The following is a 20,176-nucleotide window of genomic DNA, read 5'->3' as shown; positions in this document are numbered from 1 at the left end:
ACCTCCCAGGAGCTGTAGCACTAGACCAGGTCCTTTTACTTGCACAGCCACAGAAGAGGCAGCGATGGGTACTACAGGAGGGGCCTGTACCCTCTCAGGAGGGGCAAGTTTCTCACAGGGCAGCTGGCCCCAATTCATGCAGACAGGTGCTGCCTGATGTGAATGGCTGAATGTTGAAAGCCTGAAAGAGGACGCTGGTGACTGGTCTAGCTCCTGTCCTGTCCTGGAACAACAGCTACTTTTGCAGGGGCTGCAGCAGACAGAGCAGTATTGTGCTTCTGGCTTCAGTAGGGAAAAAAAAAAAAATACTAGGAAAAACAAACTCACATTGCAGAGATGCTTTAGCAGAATATTTATTCAATGCCATAGTGAAGAGCAAAACTTGGTACAAACATAAACCCTCAGTGCCTTGCTCACTACTACACTGAGCCAAGGGGAAAAACATTTCACTGTCTTGGGGGAGGAGAGGAGGAAGGTAGAGACTCTGTACCTTTGATGTGTAATTGGACAGAGCTGGATTCAGATCCTGTGTGCACACCCATAGACACACATGCACACAATGGACTCCCTTGTTTCTAGAAGTCCTACGAAGACAGAAAACCTGAGTACAGGGGTTTTGGATAAAGCCATGGGCACTTGCTGGGGCAGAGCAAGAAGGGTACAGACCCTCTTGCCAAGGGCTTTAGGAGCCGTTAAAGCCATCAGTGCGTATCAAGTCGGTATCTACTGCCTCCATGAAGTACGTTTGCAACGCAAGGCTGTGAGTGGCACAGACAACTGCCCAGGCACTCCCATGCTCAGGAGAGATCCGAAACTGCTCCTCCAGCCCATGCTGAGTTTGGCTCCCTTCCAGACTCTGCCAGGAACCCAGCTCCCAGGAGTAATTGCAGCCCCAGGGGTCACTGCTGGCCCTGGGAGTTGTGGGCCCATGCTGTCTAGGCCAAGACAAGATTAGGAGCTTAATTTTAGACTCTTAACATTTGGCTACCTGCTAGAGAGAGAAAAGCTTTGGGGACAACAGAGTAAACAACACTGAGTTCAAAATAGCTTAAAGTAAGCCAGCTCCTGCCCTCAACAGAGTCTTCATAGGGAGCTGATCACTGAACCCAAGAGGAGTCAACCCAGGTGGAAGGCAGCTTATTCAAATGTCATTTTGGGCAAGAGGGCTGTGCCTCCACCCATTCACCTGTGGGTGCCTACACCTATTCACAGAGAACATACCAAGAAAACCTAAAGTGCCAGTTTGAGTAGCATAGGAGGGAAGTGACCATGAGACAGCCAAGTGACATCAGCCATCCTCACAGCTACTGCCTTGGGAAGGGTCAGCAGATCCTCTGGAATGAACGTGTTACCGATACCATAGCTTATTTAACTGCTATGGAGCAGAGGAAGATGGGGGCAAAGCCAGCGCCATGTTACCACCAGCTTCCCCCACTCAGATTTGGAAACTGGTGGTACCACCATTTGGTTGCTAACCAAACGCCACAGACACCAGCCAGGCACCTCCTGCCCTGCACCAGCACTGCCTCCCCTGCTGCCATCACCTTTTCAGCCCTTGCTGCCCTCCATGGCCCTAACACTGCGTGTGGGGAGGCACTCAGCACACCCAGCAGCCAGACGAGTTACCCATGGAGGTTTGGGACAAACAAACATTAATAAAACCAGTATATTAAGAGTCCTGCAGTAAGGCAGCACAGCACTGTACCGCTGCTTTTGCCAAGTGCTCTGCAGCCAGTAGCTCTCATGACTGAGGTCAGGCACATCCCAGGCCCACACAGCAGAAATCCTCCAGACACGCCTCAGTCTGTTCTCAGATGCCAAAGCTCACTCAGAGAGAGCTGTGACCAAGTAGCAGCGTTTGTGATAAGCTGTGGGGAGGCTACCCTGCAGTGACCAGCTCCGGCTGCTGCCCACCATACCCAGGAACAGGTCTTCAGCTCTTACGTTCTGTCTTTGAATTGGATACTCTGAGGAGGAAGCAGTTCCCACAACTGGGGTCCCTCCTGACTCAGCTGATGGGATTGGTGTGCCCAGAGCTTGTCTCTGTTGTGCAGGGCTCAAAGCTCTGCAAGCTCCAGAGGTGGCTGCAGTGAGAAAGCTGCAGGGGAAAGTGAACCTGGATTCAGCTTTTCTGGTTCATGAGCCAGGAGAAGAGCAGTTTCCTGGGCCTGGGCTTCCTGGCCTGCTGGATTCGCACCGTGCGAGGGGAGCGCCACACCTTGATAGTTGTGTCATCACTGGCTGTCAGGAGCAGCTCCTGCTCCACTGGGCTGAAGGCCACTGAGTTGACCACGTTGTCGTGCTGTAGTTTGGCCAGGCAGATGTTGTAGTGCCGGTCCCAGATGTAGCCATGGCGATCTTCTGCTCCACTGCATCAGACAAGACACCAGTAAGGACATCACCCAGGCAGCCCCGATAACCTGCTTCCCCCAGGCCCTTCCTTCTGCACAGAGGCAGCAGCTGCTTTGACCCAACCAAAGGCCCCAGCCTCCATCTGCAGTCCCATCACCTACCAGCATGCAACCTGGGCAAGCAAATGCCCTCTGCGACCCAGACTATGCCATAGGCAGAGGTGGATTCCCATGAGGCCTCACAGCAGCAGCAAGAAAAGCCATTCAAAGCAATACAGGCACGTGAACAGTCAGGCTGTGTGTCTGAACCCATGGCCAGGCTCGCACCACGGTACCTGCAGTGAACCCACCTTGTTCTGGGCTGCAGTAAGGACCATCCCTGCAACTCACCCTACAGCACCTGCTGCCTGCAGCTCCTAAGAGGGCAGATCACCACCCACTACCAAACATGCCACAGCCAAAAATTTCCTCTTTCCTCACTGATTTCACAACAGGACCAGAGCAGACACCCTTTGATTCTGTCACTCTGCTTTTTACAAGTCTCCCGTTTCCTGCTCTGCTTGCAGAAGTTTTCAGCCCTGCTTGCACAAGCCAGCCGGCAGTGCAACACACAAGGCCCTCCTTGTGTGATCCTGCCCGTCCCCATCACCACACACCTTGCCACAAAGTCTCTGCTGACATCCAGGAAGATGAAGAAGCACTCCTCATTGGGTGTGTAGGCCCGATGTGCACGGAGAGCTCTTTTCACTTCCTTCATTGTCTTCAGGTCAAATACATGAAGATCGATCTCCTCAGCGATGGGGGGTGGCTGCATTGGGTCAGAGATGATGCAGTCCCGAGGCCAGGCACGGCTGTTCACATACAGGTATCTTGGGGAGAGGAGCAAAAACATTATCCTGAGCCTCAACACACACTCCAAAGCTCCTGAAGCCCCAGCTGTAAAAGCCTTTCCCCAGCACAAGCAGGCAGGGAGGGGGATGAGCAGTTGCCCTGGTCCTTATAAAGCCCACAGTTTTGCTCTCTGAAATTCAGGCTGAAACACAGCAACAGGGTGATGAACCATTTCCTACCTCACCTGGAAAGGAATGGGCCACCACAACTGTGTTGTTGGGTCCTAGAGACTAGGTTGAGCCTCCTTCATCTCATTAAAACCAACTCCAAAGATGACAGCCTAGCCCTCTGTCTCGGGAGCAAGCTGGGGGCAGCTCCTCTGCTCTTCCAAGGCTCCTTGCCTGACCTGATCCTGAACTGGGCTCAGCAGTGCAGAGGGAGCAAAGATTTCCTGCTGAGATCTGGGGAGATGTTCAGATGTACACAGCCCGTGCAGGCTCCCTGCTCCAGCCACCAGGCCAGCAGCACTCCAGCATCAAAGGTCTGAAACTGCTCCCAGGTCTGGGATAAATAGAGCAGGGCCACGTGCTCTTTCAGAGCACATACCGTATCTTCCAGAAGGTGAAGTTCATTCACTGCCAGCACTCAGGGGAAGACAAGTAACCACTGTCCTGTCAGCTATGTGCATGTACACAAACAGGTCCCTGGGGACAACCCCGGCCTGCAGGCATTTGAGTGAGGTGGCCCAGCTGCTGAGACTTTTTTTTTTTTTAACCATTTTGCACAGCCAGTACATGGGCAGCCTGCCATAATGCAGAGTACCTCACCCCAACCTGATGCAGAGAAGTCTCTGTAATTTTTCTCCCATTCACCCCAAAGTCTCCAAACAGCTCTCACCCAAACCCTCCAGTGTATGACACCAGCAGGCAGCACCTACCCTGCTTGCCTCCCATCTCATCATGCTCACCTGTGGTCAGGGGAGAGGCCCATGCCAATGATGTGCCCATGGATGTCAATGACATGATCCAGTGAGTCAAAGAATTCATCCGAGCGCCTCTCCTCCCCAAGCACTGGCCCAGCAGTTGTCATCTGATGGGGCAAGATTCTTTTAATCCCTTGAGGACAAAAAGGAGAATCAGGGAATTCTGCAGGGTGCTGCCAACAGATAAGCAGGGCTGATGGAAGTCCCCAGACTTCAAGAAGGGGCTTCCCTCTGTGCTGCTAAGAAAGGAGAACTGGCTCATTTATGGCCAAGGACCAAGGGAGGGACTGGCAGACAGCTCCTGTCCATGCCAGCTGCTCACAGGCTCTCGCTAGCAGTGCTTTTGGCCAGAACAGTGCATACAAATGACATGCTGGCACATTCAGCCCCAAGCAGCAAGCTGCCCAGTGCCCAGCTGCCAACCCAGCGGGTGCAACCGCACCTGGCCCCAAGCCTCCCGCCAGGCCATGGTGCTCCTCGGAAGCTGCACTGGCCTGGAAGGCACCCTGGTTGCAGCAAGGTTCTCCTTACCCACCCCATTGTAAATCAGTGAATCATTGGGCCGTGCCCATCTCCTCTAGTACCCACTCTGGAGAAGGCCCGTGAGATGCACTGGCTGCACAGGGTTTCCTCCTGTCGCTGTCAAGCACAGCTGGGGGTCAGCCTGGAAAGCTCCAAGAACAAGGGTTTAAGCCAGAACTAGACTCAGTTTTTGAACTTCCTGACAAAGGGAGATGGGTCAAGCCCTCTCCCTTCCAGCTGCAGACAGAGGTCCAAAACACAGACCATATGCAATGGATTCCTGGAGGCCTCCCACAAACCTCAGGACCTCTTGGGCATGCTTGGGCTCAGCTCTCCCTGGATGCCCAAAAGAAATTGGAAGACCATCCCACTGCCCCTCCGAGGGACTCACTGCATACCACCCTTAACTGTAGCTCTCTTCCCCAGGGGAACAAGGCAGGGGTTACCCCACACTGTCCCTTTCACATCACACAGTTGAACCTGGGCAGCCCAGGACCTTCACCTTTCCCACCCAACTATCACTGCTCACCAGCATCTTCTTCCTCACTTGGGCGTCACTAAGCTCCCAGTTCCAAACTCAGCTATATGATCTCCACATGCACGAGCCAACAGAACAGGCAGATTTGCCCATGAGTCAAGCTTTCCACCAGCACAAGGGAGACAGTGACTCAAAGGGACCTCCTGCAGAAGTGCTCATGTGCAGCAGATCAGGTGAGATAGCACCGATGCCCAGAAGTGGGCCCCAGCAAGGGACAGGAGCACAGAGCATCACAGCTACACGCGGTCCAGGCTGCATTCCTGTCTTAGGCAGGCAAAGGCCGAGTGACTCTTCTCCAGGTGGTCTACAGCTTTGGAAACAGCCTTTCCCTGCCTTACTGGGCTGTGCTGGTGTAGGCCCAAGTTACAGGAGGGTTAGAAGAGCCTGAAGCAGGAAAGAGGCCGTAATTGCACAAGCATCAAAAGGAACTGAAACTGCCTGGCTTTACTGAAGAATCTTCTTGTGTGGAAGCAGCTTTCCTTCCCTCCTTCCATTTCTACTGATCTGTCTGGTCCTTTCCACTAAACTGGCTTTAGGAGCTTTTTGAAAAGCAGGCAGACTATCTGCTTCTGCTCATCACTGCACTGATTTCCTATAACTTCAGTCTCTCCCAGTTCCAGTGCCTCAGCAAGAGTGCCCTGAATGAGCGAGGGAAGTCCTACCCCAAAAAAAAGGTCTCCAGAAGTGCTCCTTCTTGGATTTTGCTGCAGTTACTGTCCCTGGTACCCCACCAAGAGCTAGCAGGCAGCCTGGCTCCAACTTGGCATGGAAACATCCACCCAAACAGCTGATCATCCACTGTGAAACCCCTCCTGCATCAAGCCTTTGGTTCTGCTTCAACCACCCAGGTCACACCAACACTGAAAGGCCAGGTGGCACAGGGTCAGTACACCCCGGGCTGCACAAGAGGCAGGCAGGGCTCAGTCTCAGAGCTGGGGGAACCGCACATCCATGAACTCCCAGCTGTTCAGACTAGCCGTGTTCCAACGCCCTCTCCAACCTCCACAGGGAGGCTAGGATTGAGGCCCTCCCACAATCAGGGCAACCACTGCCCTTCACATCCACCCACCGGTGTGCAACTTGTGACTAATGTTAAATCATTCTTGATTTCCTGCTTAATCCTCACCATGACATTCTTGCATCACCAAGTGTCAAGCCTGGTAGCAACAAAACAACCTCAAGTGCTTGTGGGAGAGAACTCTCTCCAGTCACTGAAGGCATCTCAAAAGCTTCTGGCACTGTACTGAGAAGGCAGCCTGAGCAGAACTGCAACTCAGTCACCACAAACAAGTGGCAAATTAACACAGGTCTTTTCCAGATTCAGATTTGGACTGCAGCTGCAGCCCACACCCCCCTACAAAGGCAGACATGCCCTGGAGCTCATACCACAGCCTTACCTATCTGATGTGGAGAATAAGTGAGGCATCCTGTGGTGAAGATTAAGTATTTTGTCTTGCTGTTGCTCTCTGTGGGGAGCAGGTTCACCTCAGGTGGTTTAGTTCTGTTGCGTATGAACAGCTCAGCCACCTTGGTCTCCAACTCTGTCTCAGTCATGGCAGGCCTCATACGACCCTCCATGATATCATCAAAGAACTGCTGTAGCCCATCCTCTGCTGTCACACCCCCGTCATCTGGCAATTCCTGTACTGCTGGCTCTGGAGTCTGCTTGGGCTTGGCCTCCTCTTCTTCACTGTCACTGCCAAGATCAAAGACTGGGCAGGTGGAGGAGGCAGCCAGCTGCTCCTCATAGTCCAGGAGCAGGTCTGGGGAATCGTACCGGCTGCAGTCAGCCACCATCACGGTCCGGATAGTGCTGGCGTTCAGATTCTGGATTTTGAACAGTCTCTTCACTACATTCACATTCTCAGACTCTACGCCCTGGGAGCAAATAAAAGAAGTAAGCAGGAATCAGCTCACCACAACATCGCTCATAAAACCTCCGCTCAAACTAAGAGATGTTGCCCTGAACTTGAGCCCATGGTGCAGCCACCAGTCACGCACTGACACCTCTCAGCACTGCTCTCTGGGCATCTCTAAGCACTGCCATGAGCGCTGGCCCAAGAGGCTGGCCAGCTCTGCTATATTCCTTCCCATCTTGGAGGTGGGCTTGCTGAAACAAAAAGCCAGGGCCAGGCTTTTGCTGGCAGACAACAGCTGAGCTGGGAACTCAGAGGCCAGGCAGCCTTGCTCCCACCTTCCTGCCTGAGATCATTAGCTGGCACTGCTTGTGGCATTACAAGAATTTCAGGAACAGGTCTCTGTAATAAACAGGTGCAGTGGGAAGCGCCATCCCTCTAGCCTACACAAAGCAGAGGGAGAGGACCTCAGTGCTCCTGGAGTTTGCATGTGCCCCTCAGCAGCATCAGATGGATTATCAGCTCCCAGAAATAAGCAAGTCTCTTCCTACCTAACTGCTTCTGCTGTCTGCAACCACACTTCAATATTTCTATCAAATTGGGCAAGGTCCTTCCTTGCCTCTTGGAGATGGATGAGTTAATGCTGTAATGTCAGTGCAGCACAGAGAAGTATTTTTTGAAAGGATCCCTGCTACCACAGGGAATTTCACCTAGGACGAGCATCAAAGGTTTGTGTTGAAAAAAAAAAAAAAAAAAAAAAAAGAAGTAGGACACGATGTGTGGCTGTGACACGGGGACAGAGGTAAGACGGAGGAGCAACATGTCTGAGCAGTACAAGTAGCAAAAAAAAATGAACAAGCAGTCTAGAACCAGCACACACTGATATCTGAGTCTCATCACAGCATAACAGACAGCACCTGGCCTACAAACCTCGGTAGTAGCAGGCAGGACTGAACCCAGCCTTCCAGCCACCTCCAGGGAACAATGCCATGAGCTGCCAAGTAGGAGAATGGTCACTGCTCAGACACATGCCAGGCTGCAGCCACCCCAAGCTGAGCTTTATAATGGGAGCCTTGAGGACCTCAGCAACCTTGATGCAGTTCATCTGTTCTCCTGTTTAGCAAAACATGCTCTAGGGCACTCCCCTCAGGTCTTCATCCCAATTAATGGAACAGGAATTAATGGGAGCAGAGGATAGAGGAAGAACATTGCAACACATACCATAATACCAAGCGTGGAGAAACTTCATGCCAGGATTGCCTGGAGCTCAATATTTAGAAGGCAAGTCAAAGGAGATAAACAGGGCAGACAAGGGGACTCAGCCACTGTTCCCCTCTCCCATCCACTCATCAGCTTTTCCTCCCACAAGAGCCAGCAGGAAGCTGCACTGCCTGTGGAGCTGGAACAAAGGCACCTTACCTGGAAAGCATTGTTCAGCCAGAGCACAGAACAGGAGGTTATACGTCCAATCCGATGCAGATTGCCAGATATCAAGTTGGTTTCGTTCAGCCAACAGCCAAACACATCATAGGGTTTATTCCTCACCCTGGAAAGCAGAGTGAAGTTCTCTGGAAGGGAGGGGAAACAAGCATGAGTTGATGGCTCCTGACAAGGGTCCTGGAGAAACCATGGCAGAAGGTATGGGAGGTGGGTTCAAGGTTCAGCCTACAGCACTGATGCAGCACCTTCACTGAAAGCTGAGCAGACACTGCCCAAACACCATCCAGCCTCCAGGCACTGTTACGGACGCAGATTATTTCTCTCTTCTACGGCGATTTGTGGCGAATGCATGCACCAGGGAAAACAAAGCATAAGGACAGCCAAATAGATCCAGACCATAGAGCAATCTAGCTACAGAGCCCTTCTCCAAGCATGGCTGTAGTGGGTTTACGTGGCAAGGTTTTGGTAGCAGGGGGCCATAGGGGTGGTTTCTGTGAGAAAGATCTAGAAGCTGCCCCATGTTTGGGAAGGGCCCCATTGTTTTCCACAGCTGAGCCAATAAGCGATGTTTTGCACCTCTGTGAGAGCGTATTTAAGACAGGGAAAAAAACGCTGCGCCAGACAGCAGCCGGGACAGTGAAGGGAGTGAGAAAACAGCCTTGCAGGTGCCAAGGTCAGTGTAGAAGGAGGGGGAGAGGTGCTCCAGGCGCCGGAGCAGAAGTCCCCTGCAGCCTGTGGTGAGGACCATGGTGAAGCAGGATGTCCCCCTGCAGCCCATGGAGTACCACGGTGGAGCAGGGTCCCCCGCTGCAGCCCGTGGAGGAGACCACGGTGGAGCAGGTGGCCCTGCACCAACGGAGGCTGCCGCCTGTGGAAGACCCCTGCCGGAGCAGATTCCGGGCCAGACCTGTAGCCCGTGGAGAGGAGCCCACGCAGGAGCAGGTGACCTGGCAGGAGCTGCTGCCCGTGGGGGAGCCAGGTTGGAGCAGTTTGCTCCTGAGGGATGGACCCTGCGGTACGAACCCATATCTGGAGCAGTTCTTGAAGAGCTGCTGCCTGTGGGAAGCCCACGCTGGATCAGTTCATCAAGAACTGCATCCCGTGGGTGGGACCCCACAGCACAGGGGACGAGAGTGACCAAGAAGGAGCGGCAGAGAAGAAGTGCTGTAGACTGACCATAACCACCATTCTCCCATTCCCCTGCGCCGCTCAGGGGGAGGTGGAAGAGGGTGGATGGGGGGGGGAAGGTGCTTTTGTTTTCTTTCCTTTGTTTCTCACTTCTCTAGCTTGTTAGTAATGAGCAATAAATCTTACTGTCTTCTTATGCTGAGTCTGTTTTGCCCGTTACAATAATTATTGCATGATTTTCTCGTCCTTATCTCAACCCTTGAGCCCTTTTCACATATTTTCTCCCCATTCCTCTTTGAGGAGGGGGAGTGAGAGAGCGGCTGTGGTGGAGCTCGGCTGCCCACTTGAGTGGAACCATGACAATGGCCCAAAGCAGACACCCCACGGACAAGAACAAGTCATACACATCGCATACTCTCATCCTTCCATGTCATGACTTAGGGCCTTTCTGGACAAGAGAGCTGTGCCTTTAGCAACAGTCCTTGGTTTTGGGACAGTAACAGAGATGGCAAGAGACAATACAGCTAGATTTAGTGGGTTTCACAGAATTGCAACAGAAAAGGTAGAGCAGGACAGAATGACTGTGCCTCAAACCACATGAGACCTCAGGGCAAGACTAGCACTGCTTGAGTCAGAAATGGTGGCTTCAGGACAATTGGTAACGTGGACAACTCTTGCCTTGCCCAGACTCTTACTTAGAGCTGAAATTGAATGAGAACACACACACACCACACTGCACTTTCAGGTGATGACATGATAACCTGAGTAGAGTTATCCCTACGGCTATCCAGAAGGTTTACCCTACGGAATTGCGATCTAGACCTCTTCGCACAGATGGTGGAAGGCAGGACAAGCAGAGGTCAGGGCCGCAGCCTACAAAGAGCAAGTGGAAGAAAGAAGCCCCAGCTCCCACCACTTTACATATTCCAGGAAGCCCCACTGAAGGCAAAGACAGTATTTACCCATGCTGATTACGGCAATCTCTCCTGATGATGAGTTGTGAGGCCCCACAAAGACACCTGATACCAGAAGAAGGGAGTCATCAGAGTTGAACTGGGAGAACTGTGTGTAGCTCCAATTGTATGGCCTCATGTTGGAGCTGTGCTGCAGGGAAATGTCCAGCTCATTGCTCCAGATCTACAGACAGATAAATGAACAGTCAGGAAGCTGTAAGAAGCCAGAGGGCAGTTCCACTCCACCTGTCCTGCCAGCTTTCACCAGGCAACAAAAAAATTATTGAAGACCATATGTAAACGCTTCCAAGTCCCAATTTCCCTGTCAACTCCCTTGATGGAAAATGGTCAGCAGCTTTGGAGAGCAGCTAAATGCAGGACTTCTCCAAACTTCTCTATCAGCCAGGCAATGACAGTTATCGCCACAGCTGGGTTTAAGCATGTTGAGAGAGATTTCTCTCAAGACAACCACTCATGCAAGACTGCAGTAGGTCATTACCTCTGTTAGACCCAAGGCGGGACCAGTTTGCACCTAGAAAGCAGCCAGAGCCAGGCAGCACCTTCCAGGCTACAACTGAGAGAGTCATTATTGCTGTGGCTTTGAGAACAACTCAGCACCTTCAGGAAAAGGAATAAGTCCAGGGACTCCTGGTCAAACCTCACCTCCCCACAGCCTTTCTGAATGCTACTCTCACAGCTGAACCCTACTAACTCAAAACAAAGTTTTGTACAGGTGATGGTTCCTCCTTACCTTAACAGTACAGTCTTTGGAGCACGACGCAAACAGACAGCCAGAGTGGGAGAAGCTGAGGTGCAAAACCTGGTCATTGTGCTCCTTCAGAGCCTGCACCTCAATGCAAGGGATGGTGTCGTAGAGCCTCTGGAACTCGTCATACCAGGAGACAGCAGCTGGAAGAGAAGCAGGAACACTTGATAGGAATGCAAATGGCAGGGAAGCAACAGACCTGAGCTGAACACAGCAGCTGCAGAATCAGCCTTTAATAAAGCACAGCCACCAGCAATACCAGGAGCTCCGCCGTGGCTCCAGTCCCTGCAGCTTCAGTTGTGTTGGCAGAGCTTAACATTTTTCTCTGTAGTTTCTCCACTCTCCCCCACAAGAAAAATCTTTTCTCCTAACAAACACACAACTTCTCACCATATCACTACTTTCCAAGCTACTACAGTCACTGCAAGAAACATCCAGGACACAGCTACTAGCTATCTAACAACAACTTTGCTCATGACGAAACAGCAGTCAGAACTGCAGACGTGCTCCAGCACAGTGCAAACAAATCTATCATGTGATGAAAGGGAAGTTGTTCCTCAGGGCACAGGGCTCCACTCTGATTATCTGTGTCTTGTCTGACACAGAATTAAGGAAGTTTCAGAAGGTGTATGAGACCAGAAAAGAACATCTCAATGAGACAAAAGATAGGGGAAACAAAAGAGAAGAACTGGAACTAGATACAAAATGTCAAGGCAGAAGAAGAGTAGTGCAGTAGAGGAGCCTGGAATACACTCAGAGAAGTCATACTGACTGCTAGCAAAGAGATAAACAAAGAGGAAGATCTTTAATGAAGTGCCCAATAAGGTAGTCTACAGAGTTCTTGCAGCAGCAAATCCCAGGGAAGCAAGGAGTTAGACATTTATATGGATAAAGGCCAACTTTCCTAGTTACACTCAACAGGACAGTTTTTTTTTGGAACTCACTGCAGCTCCAGGAGGCACCTGCTCCTGGGGCAGGGAGCAGCTTGCTGCCAGCACATCCCACCACTGCTCACATGGCAGGGCACTTCGTCCCCCCTCAGAGGCTCTTGCTCCCAGCACACCCAGCAGGGATGCAGTCAGGACAGATCCCATCTGGCCAAACAATCTCAATGCTTATGAGAGCCATTGGATGCCATTCACCACACCACAGAGTTGCTCAAGCCAGGCAGGTTTGCAAGACATTTCCCCAGCTCCTGGGACTGCCCACCTACCCTGCCATCATCCCCCCGAGAATGATTTCCACAGCCTGGGAGGTGCCCAAGCACATTACTGAGCTACACTGACTGCTCACTCCCAGTTAGTTCACTCCCAGTTAACAAGGCAGCTGTCAGCTTACTCAATTCAAGAGACACGCAGCGAATGAGACTGGCCAAAGAGCCTCAGATAAAGCCTAAAGATAACATTTTCAATACAAAGGAAATCCAGGGACTGCACAAGCAAAATCAAGCAACCTGAACAGTCACATCCACAACTTCTCCATTCTTCCTCAGAGCTCTCTTGCACTGGTGTTCCCTGCTGAAGGGAGACAGGTTCCCCGCTGCTTGATCCTCCTGGCTTCTTATCTTTCTGTAGCAACTGTAGCCAGAGAGCAGGCAGCCGGTTCTCTCTGCCATGGGCAATGCTGGGAGCACGATACACATCCTGGGAGCCACGGCCCTCCTGGGCCTCTGCAGCACACTGGGAAGGGGCATTTCTGATTCCCAGACAGGCCCAGCTCGGTGGCAAGAACTCCTGTCCCCAGGACCTGTCTCAGCTGTTACGACAGAACTGGGTTACCTTCCTAGATGGGACCAAACTGCTTTCAGCACCTGCTCCTCAGCAAGAGAGCAGCAGCAGAGAACAAACCTGTGATCATCCTCACCGAGACCGCCGAGGGCTCTCCCCAGGCAGGGCCGTGCGAGGCACACCGCCAGTGCCGCCTGCTAATGGGTCATTTTCCTACTGCGAGCAGAGCCCAAGATCAAGTCTGACCTGCCCAGCGCAGTGGGTCAGCCCCCGCGCTAGCACCCGCCCGCCGTGCAGTGGCCCCGCCGCACGCCCCGCGCACCCCGCACCGCAGCTGCCGCCCGCGGCTCGTGCAAGCAGCGGGTCCGGCTGGCGCCTGCCGCCTGCACCCCCAGCGCGGACGAGAGCGGGGCAGAGCCTGCAGCACAGCCGCGAGGCCCCGACCAGGAGGCGCCGGCGGCGATCGCCGTGGGCCCGGCTCGGCTCGGCCCGGCCCCGGCCCCCCCGCCCCGTCCCGGCCGCAGCCCCGCGGCGCACCTGGGTGTCGGGGCACCTCGCGGGACACGCGGTAGTAGCGGTAGAAGAGCTCCTTCCACAGGAACTCGTCGCGGGCCACGGCGCGCCACTGCTGGCACACGAGCCCCACCGACAGCACGTCGGCGTGGTCCAGGTACAGGAAGATCTCGAACAGGACGCTGTCGGGGAGCAGGGGGCCGCCGCCCGCGTCCATCGTGTCATCCTGCCGCCGCCACGAGCGGGGCCGGGCCGGGGCGGGGCGGAGCGGAGCGGAGCGGAGCGGGGCGGCCCGGGCACCCCGCGGCCCCCGCCGGACCCGCACCGGGACCCGGCTCGCCGCGGCCCCGCCTCCCTCGCGCGCCGCTTCCGCCCCGCCCCGTGGCCGCTCTGGCCGCCGTCTCGCTGGTGTCCGGCCGCCAGGCACCGCGCCGCCTGCAGGACGAATCGGCCCGGCGCGGCGGCTCCGCCCCCCGGAAAGCCCCGCCCCCTCACACAAAGCCCCACCCCTACAAAGAAGCCCCGCCCCTCCCGAAAAAGCCCCGCCCCTGCACAGAAGCCCCGCCCCCTCTCGCACAAGCCCCGCCCCCTCCCCACACGAAGCCCCGCCCCTACACAGAAGCCCCGCCCCCCCCCCGCGGGCCCGGGTCTCCGCGGGGCCGCCCGGGGCCGTCGAGGCGGGGGCCCCGCGCTCCGGCCGCCCCCGGGAGCCCCTGGCCCCGCCGCCCCGTGCCCGCCCCCGCCTCCCGCCGCCCCCGGAGAGGCCCCGCCAGCCGCGGTCGGCCTGGCCGGGCTCCCGGTGCCCCCTGACCCCGTGCCCTCGCGGCCCCTGCCCGGCCCCCTCCCGGCCCCGCCGCTTCCCGGCAGAGCGGCCGCTGCCCGCGCCATGGCCGCCCCGCGCGCCCTGCTGCTCCTCGCCCTGCTCCTCGCCGCGCCGCGGGGGCACTGCAGGCGGCCGCCCCCTCCCCAGAGCCCCCTGGAGAAGGTGGCGGTCGCGGAGCACCTCAGCCTCCCCCAGGTGAGGCCGGGGGCGCCCCGCTCAGCCCTGAGCGCCACCCGCCCCGGGGCCGGGGGTGCCCGCAGAGCCACCCCGCGGGGCAGGCGTGGGGGCGGCAGCACTCACGGGGAGCCCCGTCCCAGGTGGGGGCCGTCCCGCGGCACCTCGGGCTCCCGCAGCCACCTCTGCGCCCTGGGGCACGAGGCGCAGCTGCCGGCAGAGGTGCCGAGCGATGGTGCCGTGGACGATGGGCTCAGGACGGCGGGTGCTCAGGCCTAAGGGGCGGTGGCACCCCGTGGTGCTGGCCTGGCAGGTGACACCAGCCCTGTGCCTTGCAGCTGGCAGGGCGGTGGTTCCTGGTCGGCATGGCCTCCCGCTGCAGCTACCTGGCAGAGCACAGCTACCAACTGGAGGCCACGGCGGTGACAGTGGCTGTCCCGGATGGGCAGAGCCTGACGGTCAGCACCTTCAAGAAGCTGTGAGTGATGCTGGCAGCTGGGGCCACCAGGTGGGATGGCAGCAGGGACAGGATAGTTGTAGGCAGGCTGGGGAAGGGCCAGTGCCTGGCCACGGGCTCCAGGCTGGGAGAGAACCGGCCTGGAACAATTCAGGGGGGTGGATCTCCTCTGTGATGTTTTGTGCTAGAAGTCCTGGTTGTGGTGGGACTGGCAGCCTGCAAGCGGTGTGGCCACCAGCCCGAAACTGGCTTGGGGTGGCCAGGCTGGGCAGGGTGGGAGGCAGCCAGCCTGGGGAAACCGAGGCACCAAGCAGGCATTCAGTTTCTCAACAGCCACCTGGTCAGGGACTGGCTCTCGAAGGCCACCACAATTGGTGGGTCCATGTCTGTGGGCACTTCCCTGGCCATGGGGTGACCCAGCTGAGCGGGGTTTGATGGGCTGAGCCAGGCTCAGAGCTGCAGGGAGGGGCTTGGTGGATTATCGGACATCCTTTCACATCTCCTCCTCAGTGGAGAAAGCACGTCCAGTGTGTGCCATGGAAAGCAGGAAGGGCAGGGACCTCTCCATCCTGCACCAACATCCTTCTCTCCCCGTACAGGGATGGGATGTGCTGGGAGATCAGGCAGCGCTACCTCCCTGCTGGGGCGCGTGGACGCTTCTTCCTGAAGGGTGAGAGGGACTGGGCTGGGGTGGCATGGAGGCCGTCGATACCACGGAGCTGGGGCCCCTCCTGCCCCTGGCAGGGCTTTGGCACCGGTGTCCTCTCCCGTGGTGCCTTCCCTGCATGCCACCTCTGGGGTCTGAAAGTGTCCCAGTGCCACATGCTGTCACAGGCAGCGCTGTGGGCTGGTGCCTGCTGGTGAGGAACAAAAGCCCAGCCGGGATGTACCTGCTCTAGCCCTGATTTGCACCCTTTGTGCCCTCTGGCGGTGGCGTGAGGGTTTTGGATGGTGCCTGGGCTAACCAGAACCTCCCCAGGCCGTGGCTACGGCAGCAAGGTGGACGTGGTGGTGGCAGAGACAGACCACAGCAGCTATGCCATCCTCTATTACCAGAAGGGCCGGAGCATCTCCGTCAAGCTCTATGGTGAGCTGGCATCTGGGGATCGTGGATGCCTGTGCCTCGTGCAGGGCAGTGCTGCCCCACATCAGTCACACTGCTGGGGGCTTGGGTCAAGGGGCTGCTTCCTCTTCAGATCCACATGCTGTGCTGGGGGAGGGGGAAGAATGACATGCGGCACACACGAGCCATTGGGGTCATGATTGCCAGGGGACTTGGGGGAGCTGGGCTGGGTGGCAGAGGGGTGGGACACCACGCTGTGTTCAAGGGATGCCCTGCAGAGCTGCCAAGGACCCAGACACAGGGCTGGGATCCTGTTCCCACGTGGAGAGTTTTGTCCCCAAATGCTGCAAGGGGGAGAGCAAAGGCAATCTCCCTGGAGCAACCCCTGTTCTGGCTGGGGCAGATCCCACAAGGCGAATGGATACATTTGCTTGGCTATGCAGGGGTGCCAGCCTGCCTACTCACTGCCTGTGGCCCCCTGCCTGCCTGCACCAGCTCCACAGGTGGGCAAATGGCCATTTCACCCCAGGAAGCTGCAGATTTTCCCCAGCATGCCAGCAGAAACAGCTCTCATAGTGGCAGGGCTTTGTAGCCGTCTTTTCTGAGCTGAAAATCCCTTTGGCCCCAAGCCTGGCTGTGGGAGGCCCAGGGAGCAGGGGCTTGGCAGCACGGACAGGCAGGGCTGTGAGACTGATGGTGGTGTTTCCCTCCCCATGCAGGACGGAGCAGCAAGGTCAGCGATGCCATTGCGGACAAGTTCGAGCAGCGCGCCAGGGCTGTGGGCCTGAGTGAAGATGTGACCTACTACTTCCCCACGTACGGTGGGTGCCACGTGGTCACCCAGGAGCAGGGGCACCTGCGAGGATGGCTTCACCGGGAGGGTCCAGCACTGGGGTTTGGGGTCTGGCACCACCAGCATGGGGAGGGGAGGCACATCCACGTGTGTCTGAGCAGCTCGTGTCCCCATGTCACATACAGCCCTGTCCCCGCACCATGCTCTCCCCAGGGGACAAGGATGCAAGGACAGGACTGTAGCCTGTGGTGTCCCTGGGGTATGTGGCTGTTGTGACTGGGCAGGGTGATGGCTTCGGGCTCTCTCTCTTGCAGGGTTTTGTGACTCTGCAGACGAGTTCCACGTTCTCAACGGTGAGCTGCAGTTCCCAGGCAATGTGTTGGCCACTGGCATGCACCAGCCTTGGCACAGGCTGCACAGCCCCGTGCTGCCACAGCCCTGTGGTCTTGCCCTAGTAGTGCTGGTCTAGCATGGGATGGGGAGTCCTTCCTTGTCCTGGTGTGGGGCAAGGAGGTGGCAGAACATCACCCAGGATGGCTGCACCCTGGAGAAGCAAAGCCCATTTTGGCCCTTCTGCGGGTCAGGCTGAGCTTAGTGGGGTCTATGCTGGCATTTTATGGGGAGGCTCTGGGACGGGGTATTCTGTTATGGGGACAATCTGGGGTGAGTGCTCGTGTCCCTGGGGACAGCTCCATCATTGGTTGTTGGTGCTTGGGTGGGCTGAGGTGAGTCACCAGCCCTGGCACTGGTCTCCGACATCTCCTCCAGCCCCTCAGCACTTCTCTTTCTCTTCCAGAAATGAAGCTCTAGATGGAGGCAGAGTTGCCAGGACATGCCCAGAACTGATCCCTCACCTCATCCAGCTGCCTACAGCCACAGGGGCAGGCAGGGACGAGCTGGGGCTTGGCCAAACCTCACTGCTGTACAGCAGCCCTTGGGGCTCCCCAGCTCCTCCAGCTGCACTGGCAGCCCCCCTGCCTGACCTTGTTTCGTCCCCCCATGGCTTTGCATACTTCACCCCAGTGCCCTGGAGCAGCCAGCAAGACTCCAATAAACACAAGAAAAGGGTCTGTGTACAGGCAAGTCACCTCTCAATTGCCCCAGCACTGCCTCCACCCTGGGCTGAGCTGCTGGTGCCACTGCTTCGCACTGCTAGTGGCCTCGGGGGAGTCAGTGTGGTGCTGGGAGCCATGTAGCTCCCTCCTGTCCCCAAGGACCCCACAGCCCCTTGTCCTTTCCCTGAACCTCAGTTGAACCATGCAACACTAAGGCAGGAACAGTGACCTTTCCTGATTTACTCCGCAGTGCCGTAGTGTAGCCTGTCTGAGTGAGAAAAAGCCCAGACTGCCCAGTAGCCCATGGCAGCATGGCCTGGGGAACACACGTGGTGCTGTAGGCTGGGAGGACTTGGGGGTAACTGGGGACCTGTGCTGGATCAGCTCTTCCCCTCAGGGGCCCCAGGGAAGGAAACCACAACCCTGCAGCAGTCCTGCTTCCACTTCCCAGAGTCACTGGGGCAGTAAAACAAACCATGCCCCTGCACTGGGGACCGCGGTCCCCAAGGGGCTGCTGCCCTTTGAGCCAGACCCATAGCATTGCCTGGCTGAACTGTATGGCCAGGCTGGGGGCATCCCTTGAGCCCACTGTTCTCTGCAGGAGCTTGGCCCAGGGCCGCAGGGTTAATCCTGGGGGCAGAGGACCATCCCCCCAGCCTGACACGTGCAGCCTAGCCAGGGCTGTTTGGATGAGTGGTGCCAACCACCACAGTGCAGGCAGGGAGGTTGGAGGGGAAGGGGCACAGCCCCCAGAGCAGCTCCTGGCAATCTCTGCTGATACAGGAAGCTGGAAATCCCCTTCCCTATACCCCCCGCCAGCAGGCTGATCCGCAGCCCCTGGGGTGGGAGCAGCACCCCGCCCCCAGCACAAGTGTTTTGCAATCTTAGTGGAAACTGGTAACACATGTTGTTTATCAGGGACTTATGTAAGGAGCTGCCGCGTGACTCACCCGAAGCCAGCCACTGTCCCCACTGCCCACGTGTAGGGCAGCTGTGTCCAGCTGCGCGTACAGACCCCCCCGGCTGCCTCTGAGGCTGCTGCACTGCACAGTCTGGATGTCCCCAGCCCCTCAGGTACAGCTCGCTGTACGCAGCTGCAGGGCTGCTCTCCAGAAGTGCCTGTGTCATGGTGGAGACACGGCACGGCGATGGAGTTCCTGCCCAGCCCATGTGCCTGGGGTGAACTTGTTTATAGGGTGCAAATGCCCAGGCCCTGTAGCTTTGCTTGTCTCATGTTGCTGTCAGTGCCCCTGTGCTCCTGGGCTTGCCATGGGCCAGCACCCAGCTTTGCCACCACAAAAGAGCTGAGTGAGGGGGGCCCTTGGGTCCCCTCATGCCACCCTGGCAGGGAATCAGGACAGCTCTGTGTCCATGCACAGCACAGAACAGTGGAGACCCACGTGAGTGCTCCGTGCCTCCGCTTCCCAATGGATAGAGCTCCTTCCAGCACCCCAAGGGCCCATGGCATGCACCCACACCAGCTGAGGATGGGCTCATACCAAGGCTGAGCCTGAGACTGGCATGCAGTGGCTCTGTCCCGCTCTCATGATGTTCAGTCCTACCCAGATCCGCTTTTGTTTTGTTTTGTTAAATCCACAGAGCCGGGGCCAGCTTGGCTCCTAGCACATGTTGTGCAGGGCAGGCCGGGCTCACAGCTGGATGCGGGGAAGGGAATGTGCTCAGGCGGTCAGGCAGGGTGGGCTGCCGAGAGGGAAAAAACAGCTGTTGTGAAAACACACTCCTTATGTAAAGATCCTTGGCAGGGCCATGCTGCAGGGAGAGCTGCAGGCTGGCAGCACAAGCGCCTGCCAGAGCCATGGCCCTGGGGCACCACGGCCAGGCTGGTGCTGTGTCCTGTGCAGCCAGCCCTGTCCCAGCCCCGTGGGAACCACTGCTGACACCCAGTGATGACCCACAGCACAAGGGCTGGCAGTGCTCGGGGCGTCCCGTACGCATCTCCTCTTGGCTGCAGGGTGGCATGGGGGACGGCCTTCTGGCTGTGTGCTGTTGGCTGGGGAGCTGGCAACTGTGGTCTGGCTCCCCGCTGGCTGCAGTGTCCCCCAGCACCCCTCAGCATACCCTCAGGGTGCTCCATAGCTGCACCCTGGTGGGGCTCACCCCGGCACCTGGCAACAGAGATGCTGTTTCAGGTGATGCAGGGATTTGGGATTTTGGTGGAGGGTGTCCCATGGGAGCACCCAAAG

The 20,176-nt window shown here is 56.8% G+C and overlaps 2 protein-coding genes across 2 annotated transcripts; one reads left to right on the top strand and one right to left on the bottom strand.

Moving 5' to 3' along the window:
* Positions 1–337: 337 nt before the first annotated feature.
* Positions 338–13,971, bottom strand: FBXW5 (F-box and WD repeat domain containing 5). Its single transcript, XM_082775730.1, has 8 exons — positions 13,632–13,971; positions 11,353–11,510; positions 10,611–10,785; positions 8,500–8,648; positions 6,622–7,102; positions 4,150–4,297; positions 3,008–3,220; positions 338–2,369 (listed from the first exon to the last, which is right to left on the bottom strand). Exons 1-8 carry the CDS (start codon positions 13,822–13,824, stop codon positions 2,123–2,125), a joined length of 1,764 nt encoding a protein of 587 aa, XP_082631856.1. The 5' UTR covers positions 13,825–13,971; the 3' UTR covers positions 338–2,122.
* Positions 13,972–14,295: 324 nt separating this feature from the next.
* C8G (complement C8 gamma chain) lies at positions 14,296–17,993 on the top strand. Its single transcript, XM_082775792.1, has 7 exons — positions 14,296–14,625; positions 14,943–15,082; positions 15,661–15,731; positions 16,041–16,148; positions 16,844–16,945; positions 17,232–17,270; positions 17,714–17,993. Exons 1-7 carry the CDS (start codon positions 14,494–14,496, stop codon positions 17,725–17,727), a joined length of 606 nt encoding a protein of 201 aa, XP_082631918.1. The 5' UTR covers positions 14,296–14,493; the 3' UTR covers positions 17,728–17,993.
* Positions 17,994–20,176: the final 2,183 nt, after the last annotated feature.

This window comes from Aythya marila (genome assembly GCF_965140915.1).
Source record: "Aythya marila genome assembly, chromosome: 19".
Lineage (NCBI taxonomy): Eukaryota > Metazoa > Chordata > Aves > Anseriformes > Anatidae > Aythya > Aythya marila.
Note: the sequence above shows the minus strand (reverse complement) of the source record. Positions and strands in the feature narration are given on the sequence as shown.

Coding starts and splice junctions, on each gene's coding strand:
- FBXW5 (XM_082775730.1), bottom strand. CDS start 13,824: ATGGACGCGGGCGGCGGCCCCCTGCTCCCCGACAGCGTCCTGTTCGAG. Junction 3,221..4,149: donor GGCCTCTCCCCTGACCACAG/GTGAGCATGATG, acceptor CCTCTCCCCAAG/ATACCTGTATGTGAACAGCC. Junction 2,370..3,007: donor AGCAGAGACTTTGTGGCAAG/GTGTGTGGTGAT, acceptor TGTCTGATGCAG/TGGAGCAGAAGATCGCCATG.
- C8G (XM_082775792.1), top strand. CDS start 14,494: ATGGCCGCCCCGCGCGCCCTGCTGCTCCTCGCCCTGCTCCTCGCCGCG. Junction 16,149..16,843: donor CATCTCCGTCAAGCTCTATG/GTGAGCTGGCAT, acceptor CTCCCCATGCAG/GACGGAGCAGCAAGGTCAGC. Junction 16,946..17,231: donor CTACTACTTCCCCACGTACG/GTGGGTGCCACG, acceptor TCTCTCTTGCAG/GGTTTTGTGACTCTGCAGAC.